Source organism: Heterodontus francisci, chromosome 17, assembly GCF_036365525.1.
Source record: "Heterodontus francisci isolate sHetFra1 chromosome 17, sHetFra1.hap1, whole genome shotgun sequence".
Taxonomy (NCBI): Eukaryota; Metazoa; Chordata; class Chondrichthyes; order Heterodontiformes; family Heterodontidae; genus Heterodontus; species Heterodontus francisci.
The window spans coordinates 50,738,250-50,753,528 of NC_090387.1; the positions used below are offsets into that span (position 1 = coordinate 50,738,250).

General features: G+C 43.7%; 1 protein-coding gene across 2 annotated transcripts in view; it reads left to right on the forward strand.

Annotated features, from left to right (window-relative positions):
- adcy7 (adenylate cyclase 7) overlaps positions 1–15,279 on the forward strand; it is a 176,863-nt gene that overhangs the window by 140,757 nt on the left and 20,827 nt on the right. For both annotated transcript variants that reach the window (XM_068049414.1, XM_068049415.1), the window contains 2 exons: positions 3,618–3,698; positions 14,199–14,268. In XM_068049414.1, the coding sequence (XP_067905515.1) occupies positions 3,618–3,698; positions 14,199–14,268 (151 nt within the window). The remainder of the gene's footprint in view (positions 1–3,617; positions 3,699–14,198; positions 14,269–15,279) is intronic.

Sequence of the window (15,279 nt, forward strand, 5' to 3'; positions counted from 1 at the left end):
CTTCACGCCATCCTGCGGAGGGACCAGTCTTTATTATTAACTTCACTGAAGTGCTCAGTGGGCATTGCCATCTTGCGTGTGTGGCCTCCACCAGTTACCCTTGATGCATTTCTGCGTTATGCAGTGTGCCCCGTTGTGGGCTGTTAATTGAACTGAATTTCAATAATGTTCACTCTCCCTTTTCTGCTTCCCAGCAAAAGATGGTAAGAGCAGTTGTTTAGGAGGATGGGTTCTTCCAGATTTAATTCTACCTGAAAGGACCTGTTAAAACAGAATTACTTACTGCAACCAGTAACTTGATATTTTTCCCTGTTCCTGTGGGGAGGCACAAGCATGAAGAATGACGTTTTGGATGGGGTACCATTTAGCTGCCAGTATTGGTAGAACTGTAACCTGGCATGAGTCACTGCCTTCAGGAAAATTGGAGGGGAGATGCCTCAACACCCCAAATGAATCTATTGTCAAGAGCATTCATTTCAACAGCATTAATATATTTTTAATTTGCATAAAAAAGCTCATTTTACTCCTCTTAGTATTGTTACTACATCTTCAGTTGCCACTTGCAATCAAGTTGAAATAATCTGCTTGAGTATCTTATCTTTTCTAAAAGGAAATCTTACTGTAGCATCAACATATCTAATTAATACAGAAACATAGAAAAATAGGAGCAGGAGTAGGCCATTTGGCCCTTCGAGCCTGCACCGCCATTCAATACAATCATGGCTGATCATCCAAACTCAGTACCCTGTTCCCGCTTTCTCCTCGTATCCCTTGATCCCTTTAGCCCTAAGAACTATATCTAACTCTTTCTTGAATATATTTAATGATTTGGCCTCAACTGCTTTCTGTGGTAGAGAATTCCACAGGTTCACCACTCTATAGGTGAGGAAATCCCTCCTCATCTCAGTCCTAAATGGCTTACCCCTTATCCTTAGACTGTGACCCCTGGTCCTGGATTCCCCCACCATCAGGAACGTCCTTCCTGTATCTAGTCTGTCCAGTCCTGTTAGAATTTTGTAGGTTTCTATGAGATCCCCTCTCATTCTTCTAAATTCTCGTGAATACAAGCCTAGTCGACTCAATCTCTCTTCATACGTCAGTCTTGCCATCCCAGGAATCAGTCTGGTGAGCCTTCGCTGCACTCCTTCGATAGCAAGAACATCCTTCCTCAGATAAGGAGACCAAAAGTGCACACAATATTCCAGATGTGGTCTCACCAAGGCCTTGTATAATTGAAGCAAGACATCCTTGCTCCTGTATTTGAATCTTGATTAATTTGAAAGAAATTGGCATCCACTTTCTATTGCAACATTTACAAATTACAGAATGCAGCAACAACTGATTGTGTTGTATTCTGTAAATATATTGACAATAATACAATAAAATCTAAATTTCAGGTTGCTAAAGTGCAAACGAGCACAAACATCTTCATAAGGGTTAATAATCAACATTAGTTACATATTTAATAAGTAAACTGCGAACATTTCAACATGCACTATGCTCCTTCTATAGTCAGAGTAACACAATGGTAGCAAAACAATGAGAGAGCATTCCATAGGGTGAATAATTACACCTTAGCTGAAGTATGTTGCTCATGGTGAGTCAAAATCCGTCTGGAAAACAAGACAGTTGCAGTTTCAGCTATAAAACCTTTGCTCAGAACTGAAAATGTTGCCAAAGAGCAGCATTTAAGAAGGAACAGAAAAAGGGCAAAAGAGACACTTACACTTTCACATATATACACACACGTGTTCATGTTTGCACACACACGGATGGACATCTAAACAGCCTTTCAGCCCTTTGAATATATAATTTAAGGGCCTATCGGCTTTTCAAAATTAGCGATGAGTGGGGGAAGCATTTGGCTTGTCCCGCTCATGATTCCTCAGCAGTCCCTGTGGCCATCAACAAAAGATAAGTGGTTAAACAATTTTTTTAAAAAACAAGATTACCTTACTGTGGAGGTGCAGCAGTGATCCCCGACTCCACAGGCACTGCAGTCGGCTCTCCTTTGTAGCTTGCTCCAACTCTCCCGCAGGCTGGTGCTGTACAATTTCTACCTCTTGGTCTTTTCCTATGTGTTTGTTTCCCCCCTTCCCCTTGTTTCTTCTTGAATGCAGTTCATCTATAATATCTTTCAGTTCCGAGGAAAGGTTTTATATTTGACATGTCAGCTACCTTGTGTTTTCTTGATACTGCCTGACCTGCTGAGTACCAACAGCCTTTTTGTGTTTTTGCTTCAATAATTTGATTCGCTTGAGTTCAAAGGCTACAGGGTCTTTGGCACAATCTGTTTGTGGTTCTCTTGCTAAAAAGATAATGCTACTATTATCAAATTTTAGTGCCATACTAGTGCCACCAGCTCTTGACATGTAGGTCTTGTACAATCAGCAGCACCACTAAACTAAGCTTTCCAGATTCGTGAAGACCGCTGGCTGAGGGCAGCTGTTTTATTGGATCTTCCCAATAGCCAGTCCTATTGAATATGCTTGACTTACTTTGGTGTTGCTGCTGGCTGCATAAGATTTCTTGTTGGGAGGCAATGGTATAAAGCATTATTTAACAGCAACTTTTAAAAATATGTTTTTCCTGTTTTTATTTATTTAGAGATACGGCACTGAAACAGGCCCTTCGGCCCACCGAGTCTGTGCCGACCATCAACCACCCATTTATACTAATCCCATATTCCTACCACATCCCCACCTGCCCCTATATTCTCCGACCACCTATCTACACTAGGGGCAATTTATAATGGCCAATTTACCTATCAACCTGCAAGTCTTTGGTGGTGGGAGGAAACCGGAGCACCCGGCGAAAACCCACGCAGACACAGGGAGAACTTGCAAACTCCACACAGGCAGTACCCAGAATTGAACCCGGGTCGCTGGAGCTGTGAGGCTGCGGTGCTAACCACTGCACCGCATGTTTGAAGTCATAGAAAGATATGGCACTGAAATCTACTGGATCGTTACCGTGCACTATTTTCATTTTAGTTGATTAATTTAGTGAATTTTGCTTTCTCCACACAAGTGCATCTAATTCTTGCATCTCAACTACGTTGTTGCGTTCAATTTCAAACCTACTCCTTCATTTCATTTGGATTACTCTTAACTGTTTTAATTCCTTAAGAGTCTGAAATCTTCTGGTGTATCCACAGGAGTGTTGGTGTATTTTTAAAAATGAATTAGTAATTTCTGCCAAAGTGATACAAGTAGCCATTTGATACAGGCAGTCAGTCCTAGCCACTCTTGAGATTTTGTTATGAGAGCAACATTTTTTCTGAAGTGCACTGAATTTTACTGCTAAAGAAGGTGTACCTTCTCATTTTATCTTGTATGATGCATCTTAAGAATAATTGTGATTTTCATCACTGAACATGCATGTGTTATCTAACCCTAAATCAGTTGCCTTGATGCAATTTTTAGTTCTAATTTATTTCATTTCTTGATTCTTCAGTCATAACAAGTGTCTGCAAGATGATGTTTGAAAGAGCTTTACCCAGGCAGCTCTACTGTAGTACAAAAAGCCGAGTAACTATAGGTCTTAGATATATGATTTCACATTTGTGAGAAATACTATGTTTATTGTATCTCATAACTACAATGTTAACTCTCCAGAAACAAATCTCAAAAAAGAAGATTTGAAGAGGAACTGCATGACAAAATGATAACAGCAATTGATGAGATAAATTCATATAGGTATGTAACATTTCAATCTTCTACTTTTTTGACAATGCATTTTGATAACTTTTGAATATTGAAAACCTTGAACATAAAGAATATTTTAGAATAAAGCAAACATGCTATTTTTGAGAGCTTAACAATAAAATACTCTTCCTTGTATTTTTGTTCTATAGTCTAAGTAAAATAGTTTTAAAATTCCATGCATGGTGTAGTGCAACTGTCAGTAATAATGCAGGTTCAATTCCAGGTAGATACTGAGTTGAGTTGCGACATTAGTTATTGTCTCCAGTACTGGGAGTGAAAAACAAGAACAAATATTGTGGTCCCTTCTGGAAAATATATGTAATTGTAGAAGGACCTTGAGCTGAAGATAGTATCAAGCTTAGTTATGATGCTACCCATGGTGATAAGCCCATTACTATCATTTGTCTGGGCTGAAATATGAAGAATTACCATTTTGGCGAAGAACCAAAGGTGTTAATTTCCACATTTAATAGAAGAGAGATACTGAAAGCTCAACAGGTTTCATTTTGAGTTTTTAAGAAAAAAATCACTAGCTCTGCACTGAGTTTTATGCAGTCCTAATACACTAACATCACTACAGAGTAATGAATATACTGGAATAAAAGCAAAATACTGCGGATGCTGGAAATCTGAAACAAAAACAAGAAATGCTGGAATCACTCAGCAGGTCTGGCAGCATCTGTGGAAAGAGAAGCAGAGTTAACGTTTCGGGTCAGTGACCCTTCTTCGGAACTGCCGAAGAAGGGTCACTGACCCGAAACGTTAACTCTGCTTCTCTTTCCACAGATGCTGCCAGACCTGCTGAATGAATATACTGGATTTGGTTGATGTCTTCTTTTGGGCAATCTACTGCTTCATAATTCTGCAGGGAAAGAATTTTGGGTACAATATGCGAACGTATTATCATCTAATATATTACGACAACTCTAACAGGGATGTACTTCTGGGTATTTTGCTAAAATATTTTATAGTTCAACTGAATCTGGTAATCTTGGATTACACATCTATATGTAATTAATTAAACCTCCTGAAGCAATCGTGTTCATGCTCGATACAATACAACAAAGTGAATATTAAATGAATACTTGGTCTGTTTACAAGAGATGATAAAAGCTTTTTCATATCATAGGAGCTCAAGATCTAGCTTGTATCCTTGCAGGGAACATAAAAACTGACTGTAAATGTTTCTATAGGTATGTGAAGAGAAAAGGATTGGTGAAGACAAATGTAGGTCCCTTACAGTCAGAAACAGGGGAATTTATTATGGGGAACAAAGAAATGGCTGACCAACTAAATGCATACTTTGGTTCTGTCTTCACAAAGGAGGACACAAATAACATACCAGAAATGTTGGGGAACACAGGGCTTAGTGAGATTGAGGAACTGAAAGAAATACAGTATTAGTAGAGAAATGGTGTTGGGGAAATTGATGGGTTTGAAGGCCGATAAATCCCCAGGGCCTGATAAATTACATCCCAGAGTACTTAAAGAAGTGGCCCTAGAAATAGTGGATGCATTGGTGGTCATCTTTCAAGATTCTACAGACTCTGGAACAGTTCCTACAGATTGGAGGGTAGCTAACGTAACCCCACTATTTAAAAAGGGAGGTAGAGAGGAAACAGGGAATTATAGACCAGTCAGCCTGACGTCGGTAATGGGGAAAATTCTAGAGTCCATTATCAAAGATTTTATAGCAGAGCACTTGGAGAACAGTGGTAGAATTGGACAGAGTCAGCATGGATTTACGAAAGGGAAATTATGCTTGACAAATCTACTAGAATTCTTCGAGGATGTAACTAGTAGAGTTGATGAGGGGGAGCCAGTGGATGTGGTTTATTTGGACTTTCAGAAGGCTTTCGACAGTCCCACATAAGAGATTAGCTTGCAAAATTAAAGCGCATGGGATTGGGGGTATTGCGATGGAGAGAAAATTGTTTGGCAGACAGGAAACAAAGAGTAGGAATAAATGGGCCTTTTTCAGAATGGCAGGGAGTGACTAGTGGAGTACCGTAGGGATCGGTGCTAGGACCCCAGCTATTCACAATATATATTAATGAGTTAGATGAGGGAACTAAATGTAATAGCTCCAAATTTGCAGATGACACAAAACTGGGTGGGAGGCTGAGTTGTGAGGAGGATGCAGAGAGGCTTCAGGGTGATTTAGAAAAGTTGAGTGAGTGGGCAAATGCATGGCAGATGCAGTATAATGTGGATAAATGTGAGGTTATCCACTTTGGTAGCAAAAACAGGAAGGCAGATTATTATCTGAACGGCTATAAACTGAGGGAGGGGAATATGCAACAAGACCTGGGTGTTCTCGTTCACCAGTCTCTGAAGGTAAGCATGCAGACTCAACAGGTGGTAAAAAAGGCAAATGGTATGTTGGCCTTCATAGTGAGAGGATTCGAGTACAGGAGCAGGGATGTCTTGTTGCAATTATACAGGGCCTTAGTGTGGCCACACCTGGAATATTGTGTGCAGTTTTGGTCTCCTTATCTGAGGAAGGATGTTCTTGTTATAGAGGGAGTGCAGTGAAGGTTTACCAGACTGATTCCTGGGATGGCGGGACTGACGTATGAGGAGAGATTGAGTCGGTTAGGATTGTATTCACTGGAGTTCAGAAGAGTGAGGGGGGATCTCATAGAAACCTATAAAATTCTAACAGGACTTGACAGGGTAGATGCAGGAAGGATGCTCCCGATGGTGGGGGAGTCGAGAACCGGGGGTCATAGTCTAGGGATACAGGGCAAATCTTTCAGGACGGAGATGAGGAGAAATTTCTTCACCCAGCGAGTGGTAAACCTGTGGAATTCGCTACCACAGAAAGCAGTTGAGGCCAAAACATTGAATGTTTTCAAGAAGGAGTTAGATATAGCTCTTGGGGCAAAAGGGATCAAAGGATAATGGGGGAAAGCGGGAACAGGTTACTGAGTTGGTTGACCAGCCATGATCATAATGAATGGCGCGGAGCAGGCTCGAAGGGCCAAATGGCCTACTCCTGCTCCTACTTTCTATGTTTCTAAGAGGAATCAACTACGCACATCACCTTAGATGTGTGATTCGTGAGAGTTGTGTTACGTGTAATGGGAGAATCTCTTGTAAGTGAGCACAGTACATGGAACTTTATTCTGCATTTGTCTTCTTGATGAAGTTAAAATTTCACCATTCCCAGCATACATTTGCAGTTTATGCTACATTATATGTACTAAATAATATTTTTGCATACATTCATGATGTACATCGAGTTACGTGAGTCTACAGCAGCGATCTCTGCGGTACCCCACTAGGACATTTGACCCATCTGGTCTTTTGCAGTGTTTATGTTCTGTATGAACCTCCTCCCACCCCTCTTCATCTAACCAGATCAGCACTCTGATCTATTCCTTTCTCCCTCATGCATATCTAGGTTCCCCTTAAATGTACTTATGCTGTTTGCCTCAATTATTCATTGTGGTAGTGTGTTCCATTCTTACCACACTTTGGGTAAAAAAGTTTCTTCTGAATTTGCTATTGGATTTATTAGTTATTATCGTATATTTATGACCCCTGGTTTTGGTCTAGTGGAAACACTTTCTCCACATCTACTCAATCAAACCCTGCATTATCTTAAAGCCCTGTATCAGGTCATCTCTCAGCCTTCTGTTCACTAAAGAAAAGAGCCCCAGTCTTTCTTGCTAGTTATAACTTCTCAGTTCTGATATCATCATTGTGAATCTCCTTTGTACCTTCTCCAATCCCTTGGGCTAGATTTTACCAGCCCCTCGGCGTCGTGGATTGTGGTGGGGGACCCATAAAATACTTGCGGGAGAGGCCAGCCTCGTCCCACGACGCTGAGGAGGCCCCACTGCATATTACCGGCAGCAGTGGGACCACGGTGCGGCAACCACCACCACCCCCGCCGCTTGGCGGGGGCACCTCAATTGCCATATGTAAAGCGCTACTTACTTCTCCTGATTATGCATCCTGCCGACTCTCGATCCACACGTCTGCATTTTACGTTGAACGGGCAGCCGTCATGTGCCATCCCGTTCACGAACCTGACAGGCCGACAGGACATTGGAAGCAGCAGTACTCACTCACAGTGAAGGGAAGTTCAGATATACGGGATTCTGAACTCTGCATACTTGAAGGGAGGTGTGGTGGGGGGGTGGGTGGTGTTGGTTGGTTGGTGAGACTACTGGAGGCAAAGCTCTGTTGCATGAAGGGAGGTATTGCGTACCCTCTGTCTGTGAATGGTGTCCGTTTTGCGCCATTGTACGTTTTTGTGTGTGAAGGAGCAATGGCACACTAGTCATTCTGTGTGTGGGAGGGTGCCAGAACCGGCAGGAGTGTAATGGTTACCTGGCTGGTGGTGCAGCTGGTAGAATCTTCATGTGGTCATGCTGTGGCAAAGATGGGTGATGCCATGCCACGCTGCATAGTTCATCCATGAAAGCACCTGATGTATCCGTCAACAACAATGTCTGCCCTGTTAGGAGCCTTCGATTAAGTGAAGGAAACAACTTTATTTATCACATGGAAATGGGTTTGTCTCATCCCAGATTGTGTGATCCGCTTCCCCCGAGGATCCATATGCGCCGGAGCAAAATCAATAGGTAGGCGCGGTCCCTGTCTCTCCCGGTAGTGAGCAGCAGCCCCCAGTGGGAGCTCGCCATTACAGGCCCCACATGACATGCCAGCGAATGTCAGAGCACCAGTGTCAGAGGTGATTGCGGCTGTAGGGAGGGTGGTGACACCTCTCTGTGCCCTGCTTAACGATGACCTGCAGCCCATGGGCTTCGGTGGACATCCTATGCCTGCGGTCCTCATAGTGGCAGCGGCTCTTAAGCATGATGCCTAGGCAGCATTTCAGGGGCTCACCAGAAACCATTGTGCAGTCATACAGTCGGCAGTGCACCGCTGCATCAGAGAGGTCACCAATGCCCTGCACCAGAAGGCCAGTGAGTATGTCCACTTCAGAATGGACCCTAACAGCCAAGCCCTGAGGGTTCGGCACCATTGCCGGATAACCAAATGTTTTAACGTTCATAGATTGCACCTATGTGACCATCAGGCCTCCCGCCAGGCTACCAATTGCAGACGTTACCATTAAAGGAATGCTCTCAATCTAGGTGCAGCTGGCATGTGATCACCGGAGATGCTTCATGCAAATCTGGGCCCGCTTCTCAGGCAGCTGCCATGACACCTGGGTCCTGCGCTAATCTCAGCTGCCAGTGCTATTCACTGAACTGCCTCAGACGGAGGGGTGGCTTCTTGGAGACAAGGGCTATCCCTTGCAGACATGGCTCCTGGCACCAGTGAGAGATCCCACCACTGCTGCAGATTAGAGAAATAACTCCAGCCGCTGAGCTACAAGAGCCGCCATTGAGCGGGGGATGGGCATGCTGAAAACGCTCTTCCAATGCCTGGATAGATAGAGTGGTGATCTGTACTACGGGCCGAAAAGGCCAGCTCCTTTCTTTTCTGCTCTGCGCAATAGGCATCCAAAAGGGCGCAGGCCTGGCATGATGAGGAGAGACGTCAACAGGATTCCTCCTCCAACTATGAGAACGCTGAGGACCTACAACAGGAAAGGCACATGGGAGGGCAGATGGCACCCAGGCTCCACATGCAGGGCTAGCAGTGAGCTAGGGATGTACGGCAGTGGCTTATCAGACAAAGGCTCTCTGCTTCATAGGAACCGACATGAACTCTGCAAACCACACATCACCCTCTCTCACCTGCTGTGCACCAGTCCACATCTGCAGCATCTCTGTGTAAACCATTAGAGGCAGCAGCTGACTGAGCCAATGTCCATGTCACTGTATCCGTGGAGATGCTCATGAGTAATGGTGGCATGGCAATGATGTTATTGCATACATTGGCTTTCCTGAAGGGCCAACGGTGCAAAGGGATGTGACATTGGCGCTATATGCTGCCACACATCATTTACACAGTGAAAGGACACACATGTTAGAGTCAGAGTTATACATCACAGAAACAGGCCCTTCGGCTCATCGTGTCTGTGCCGGGCATCAAGCACCTAACTATTCTAATCCCATTTTCCAGCACTTGGTCCGTAGCCTTGTTTGCTGTGGCATTTCAAGTGCTCATCTAAATACTTCTTAAATGTTGTGAGGGTTCCTGCCTCTACCACCTCTTCAGGCTGAGCGTTCCAGATTCCAACCACCCTCTGGGTGAAATTTTTTTTCCTCAAATCCCCTCTAAACCTCCTGCCCCTTACCTTAAATCTATGCCCCCTGGTTACTGACCCCTCCACTAAGGGAAAACATTTCTTCCTATCTAACCTATCAATGCCCCTCATAATATTGTACACCTCAATCATGTCCCCCCTCAGCCTTCTCTGTTCTAAGGAAAACAACCTTAGCCTTTTCAGTCTCTCTTCATAGCTGAAATGCTCCAGCCCAGGCAATATCCTGGTGAATCTCCTCTGCACCCTCTCCAGTGCAATCACATCCTCCCTAGAATGTGGTGCCCAGAACTGTACACAGCACTCCAGCTGTGGCCTAACCAGCATTTTATACAGCTCCATCATAACCTCCCTGCTCTTATATTCTATGCCTTGGCTAATAAAAGCAAGTATCCCATCTACCTTCCTAACCACCTTATCTATCTGTGCTGCTGCCCACAGTGATCTATGGACCAGTACACCAAGGTCCCTCTGACCTTCTGTACTTCCTAGGGTCCTACCATCCATTGTATATTCCCTTGCCTTGTTAGTCCTCCTAAAATGCATCACCTCACGCTTCTCAGGATTAAATCCCATCAAATTTATTCCATTAAATTCCATTAATAGACACCGTTATTGGGAACATAATCTCAACGCTCATTCACACAGTGTATGCATGCATACTTTAACCCTTTTGTGCATTTGTTGGTCAAGTGGGAAGACAAAAACAGCATGTGATTGTTTTTTGATTATAGTAAATACTCCTCCAGTTCCTTGGTTACTGATGGGTGATTAATGTTTATTAAGTAAACATACACATGACGTATGGTGAAGAACATTTAGTGAAAGACGTATTTACATTGCTGTGACACCCGTGCATTCCCATTTGTGTCAGTGTGTTCTCTTTAAACACTTGTGAGTGCCCCTTCTTGGTGCAACCTCTGCGTTAGCAGCCTGACTGGAGGAAGGCTGCTGATCTGATTTCCCTTTGGCTGTGGATGACTTTGGCGGTCGTCCTCTGCACGCATGAGGCCTGGAGGGCCCCGGCTGCCTGGGGGAATGATTGTTCCTCCTCTTCCGGCTTTGGACCCTTTGACGCCAGATGGCCCCACCGTTACTCACCTCCCCTGCCACTTCCAGCCAGGCTGCCTTGATCAGGTGGGAGGGCCTCTTCTTACTATCTCTGGGGAAACGGACCTCCCGCCTTGCCCGCACAGCCTGGAGGAGAGTGAGCAGGGAGGCATCACTGAAATGTGGGGCCAACCTAGAACACCCCTATGCCATCCTCAGCTTTTGCTCTGGTCCTTTAAATGGAAAGGTGATTCCACAATGTAACTGCTCTAACTTCTGGCTGCAAGGTTTTTCTTGCACATGTTTGAAAACCAATGCAGGACTAGTGAGGAAATCTGTGCTGTTGTCATGGTTTTTTATCTATGACGGATCGACACATCTTCACGTACACTTTGCTTCTGCAGCGGCTGATCATAATTGTTGTCATATTTCTAGTTGGCAATGCAACTAGAATATGATCTTTACAAAGATCTTTTAATTGCAGCTACACGTCTTTTCACCTAACAGTTAGCAGAGAAATAAATACAGATTCCAAGTGCATATTAGTCTGCAGCTTTTCACAGTCAGATGATTAGAAGCCCATTGTATGTAGATATTCTTCAATTATGATTTTATTTCTGTTGTGTATTGGCCTTTTATGTGACAACTCAGTCTCACATCCTGGTATGTGCGCAATTAAGATTATTCACCCACGTGCAGCACGCCTACAAGAAGGAATGTTACACTCGAGTGGAAGAAGAGGATCACAGCTTCACAGGACACTGAGACACAGCAGGGTAAGAATGTGGCAGCAAAGCAGAAGTGCTGGGGAAACTTAGCATCTGTGGAGAGAGAAGCAGAGTTAACTTTCAGGTCTGTGAACTTGGTCAAGTTAACTCTGCTTCTCTCTCCACAGATGCTGCCAGACCTCCTGAGTTTCCCCAGCACTTTCTGCTTTGCTGCCAGATTGCCAGCAGCCCCACTCTTCACTAGTGAGGTAAATATTTCTTTGGCAATTGTCAGGAAGCAGGTGCTGTGTCACTTTAAATAGGGTCCCAGCACCTAATACACAGCTGACAAAAGGTCCCTCATTGTGCCGGATGTCTCGCCTCTCCCAACGTAATATGAGGGGAGCGGCGTGTCGTAGTGATGCTAATGATCCCCTGCACATAATATCACGGGACTCTGCAGCGGCCGCTCAGTGCGTGCAGGCCGCTGACTTCAAAGCATGCCACTGCAACGTTCAGCGCGTTAATAAAATTCAGTCCCTTGTATAATATGGAGACTAGAACTGTACACAATTGGACTCCAATTATGGTCTAACCAAGGTTCTATACAAGTTTAGCATAACTTGGTCAAGGGGCGGCACAGTGGCGCAGTGGTTAGCACCGCAGCCACACAGCTCCAGTGACCCGGGTTCAATTCTGGGTACTGCCTGTGTAGAGTTTGCAAGTTCTCCGTGTCTGCGTGGGTTTCCTCCGGGTGCTCCGGTTTCCTCCCACAAGCCAAAAGACTTGCAGGTTGATAGGTAAATTGGCCATTATAAATTGCCCCTAATATAGGTAGGTGGTAGGGAAATATATGGGGACAGGTGGGGATGTGGTAGGAATATGGGATTAGTGTAGGATTAGTATAAATGGGTGGTTGATGGTCGGCACAGACTCGGTGGGCCAAAGGGCCTGTTTCAGTGCTGTATCTCTAAATCTAAAAAAAATCTAAACTTCCCTATTGTATATCCTACAGCAAATGGGTAATAAATAATTTAGTAGTCTTTCTTGTTGTTTGTCTTTGAGTTTTAATTTGGGGGAATTTCATTATATGAAATGAAAGTTTGTATTTGGTTGCATGTTTGAGGTTGGAAAATGATTACTTGTCATCAACTTTTCTTCATTCAAATTTGGCCACTGGTTAACGTAACTCAAAATAGCAAGATGAACAGTAGGACCCATCACTGGCTCAGTAGAGACCAATCTGCATCATTTATATCAACAAGTTTCAATCTAAACCTAATAAACAAATCTTAGCCGTGGCAGTGTTGATCAACATTTGATTGTGGGTAGAGTTTTCGTGGTGTTTCTACCAATCTTCTGTTTTAATTTCAATGTAAATGCTGGAAAAATCGCTGTTATGCTGTTTCTCAGGTTTCCACCCATCCTCTGCTGAAGTTATGGTGAGATTTAGGAGAACCTTTGTTGTGATTCTACTTCAGTGTCTCAGCTGAGGTTTAAGAAAAGCTAAATTCAGGGTTTCTGTTTGAAATAGTCTAATGCCCCTGGTTGAATTTGCAGTTATGTGGACATTAGGTGAGGTAGGTTTGGATTTTTATTATGAAGCCCATGATCAAGATGTTGCTGTTCTGATAAAATAGTCTGCCAAGACTTACTTTCTAGACTCACTTGAAAAGTGGTCACTTTGCTAAAGTACAGAAGGGCTTTTAATGCTATTGGAATGATATTGTTGCATGATTTAACATCTTGAGGAGAATATGAAAATAGATCAGTAATTGTGAAGAACAGGGCTGGAATTTTTCCAATTTTTTAAAAGCGGTGGGGCAATATGTTGCGCGGTAGACAGCCCGCCCGCCCGATGATGTCGAGGGGGCAGGTGCTCCATCCCCGGCAACGGCGTCTGGCGCCACTGCACAGCTGCTGGCACCATTTTTAAAGGGCTTCAAGCCCTTACATGCAATCTACATTTTTAAGGAAACAGGCAATAAAAATGTTATGTGAAAATTTAAAAAAAAATTCAAGCCCCTCTCCTACCCCCCCCCCAATGATTGAAGACTTTATTAATTGCCCTTTCCCCCCATAAAAGACAAATTTTTCGATGCCAAACTTTCCTCCGCGAACATTATTCACTTTGACCTACAACCGCTTCCCACCATACCCTCCACCAATCACAAGAGTGTGCCCCACTCTCTTCCCCCCTCCCCACCAGTGTTCCGCCTTGGATCTCTGAACGGAGATCTGAAGGCGCAGGAGTTCCTGCAGCCAGCTGGAATATCGGAGCAAGACGGTCGTCGCGATGAGGTAAGTACTTATTAATTGACATTTATTTAAATGAAGTTTCCATCGCCGAGCAATGGGGCCAGTGGTAATATGGAGTGGGCCTTCTCGGCATTGAAGCCCATGGCACGTCTCTCCCGGAGGGATTTTCTGGGCCCCCCCACCCCCCGCATTGTTTAATTTTAGAAACGATATTCTGCTTTGCTAACTCTGCATATGCTTTCTATTATAATTGGTTCATGCTTGCAACACTTTTTCCTTTTACAGGCAATTGGATAAATGTGGTGTCTTTTCCCATATCTTGTTGTCTTTCAATGAAAAGGGATTAGAAAAACAAGTAAGTATACTAATATGTATATGTGCACTCTGAGAAATGTTTGAGGTCCTTACGCCCTTATGTCCCAGCAGATTCAAGAAAACTTGTCGCCCACTGGCAATTGATTTTGCTTCGTTTCAGTGAAGGCACTGTGATGCGACAAAAAAGTATGGGCTTAAAGCTAATAGTCATAGAGAGATACAGCACCGAAACAGGCCCTTCGGCCCAACGAGTCTGCGCCAACCATTAACCACCCGTTTATACTAATCCTACATTAATCCCATTTTTTCCCTCTTACATCCCCACCTTCCCTCAATTCTCCTACCACCTACCTACACTAGGGGCAATTTTTACAATGGCCAATTTACCTATCAACCCGCAAGTCTTTGGCTGTGGGAGGAAACCGGAGCACCCGGTGGAAACCCACGCGGTCACAGGGAGAACTTGCGAACTCCGCACAGGCAGTATCCAGAACTGAACTCGGCTCGCTGGAGCTGTGAGGCTGCAGTGCTAGCCGCTGCTAGCCACCATCAAGCATCAGAAATAGTATCATTCTGTAATATTAACACAAAGGAACCAAAATAACAATTTTACAGCAGTTTTTTTTTTACCAGTGCTCACGTTCATTCTTTTATTCTTGGCTCTTCCTCTTCACAAAAAAAGTGTCCACGTTTCACTGTGAAAACCAGTATACTCTGCAGCAAATATCAGAGCACCTTTGAGGAATTAAAAATCCATGCTTTTTACAAAATCAGTGAAGCACTATTTATTGTTTAACTAAAGTTCATAGTAATTCAGCAGGATAAGGGATGATCCTAAGATTTAAATGAAGATGCACAACAAATAAATGGGTGAAATTTTGGTAACTAAGTAACATTAAGAAAGAGAAGAACCTTTCAGAATTAAGAGATTAAAGCTTTTTTTTTGGTAGGCAAAGCTTTGAATCTGAATGAAAACCATTTTCCCCAAATATAGCTCCGATTCTGTTTGTTGCTCGACCTCATTTCGTAAACCCTTCCATCTTGCTAATTC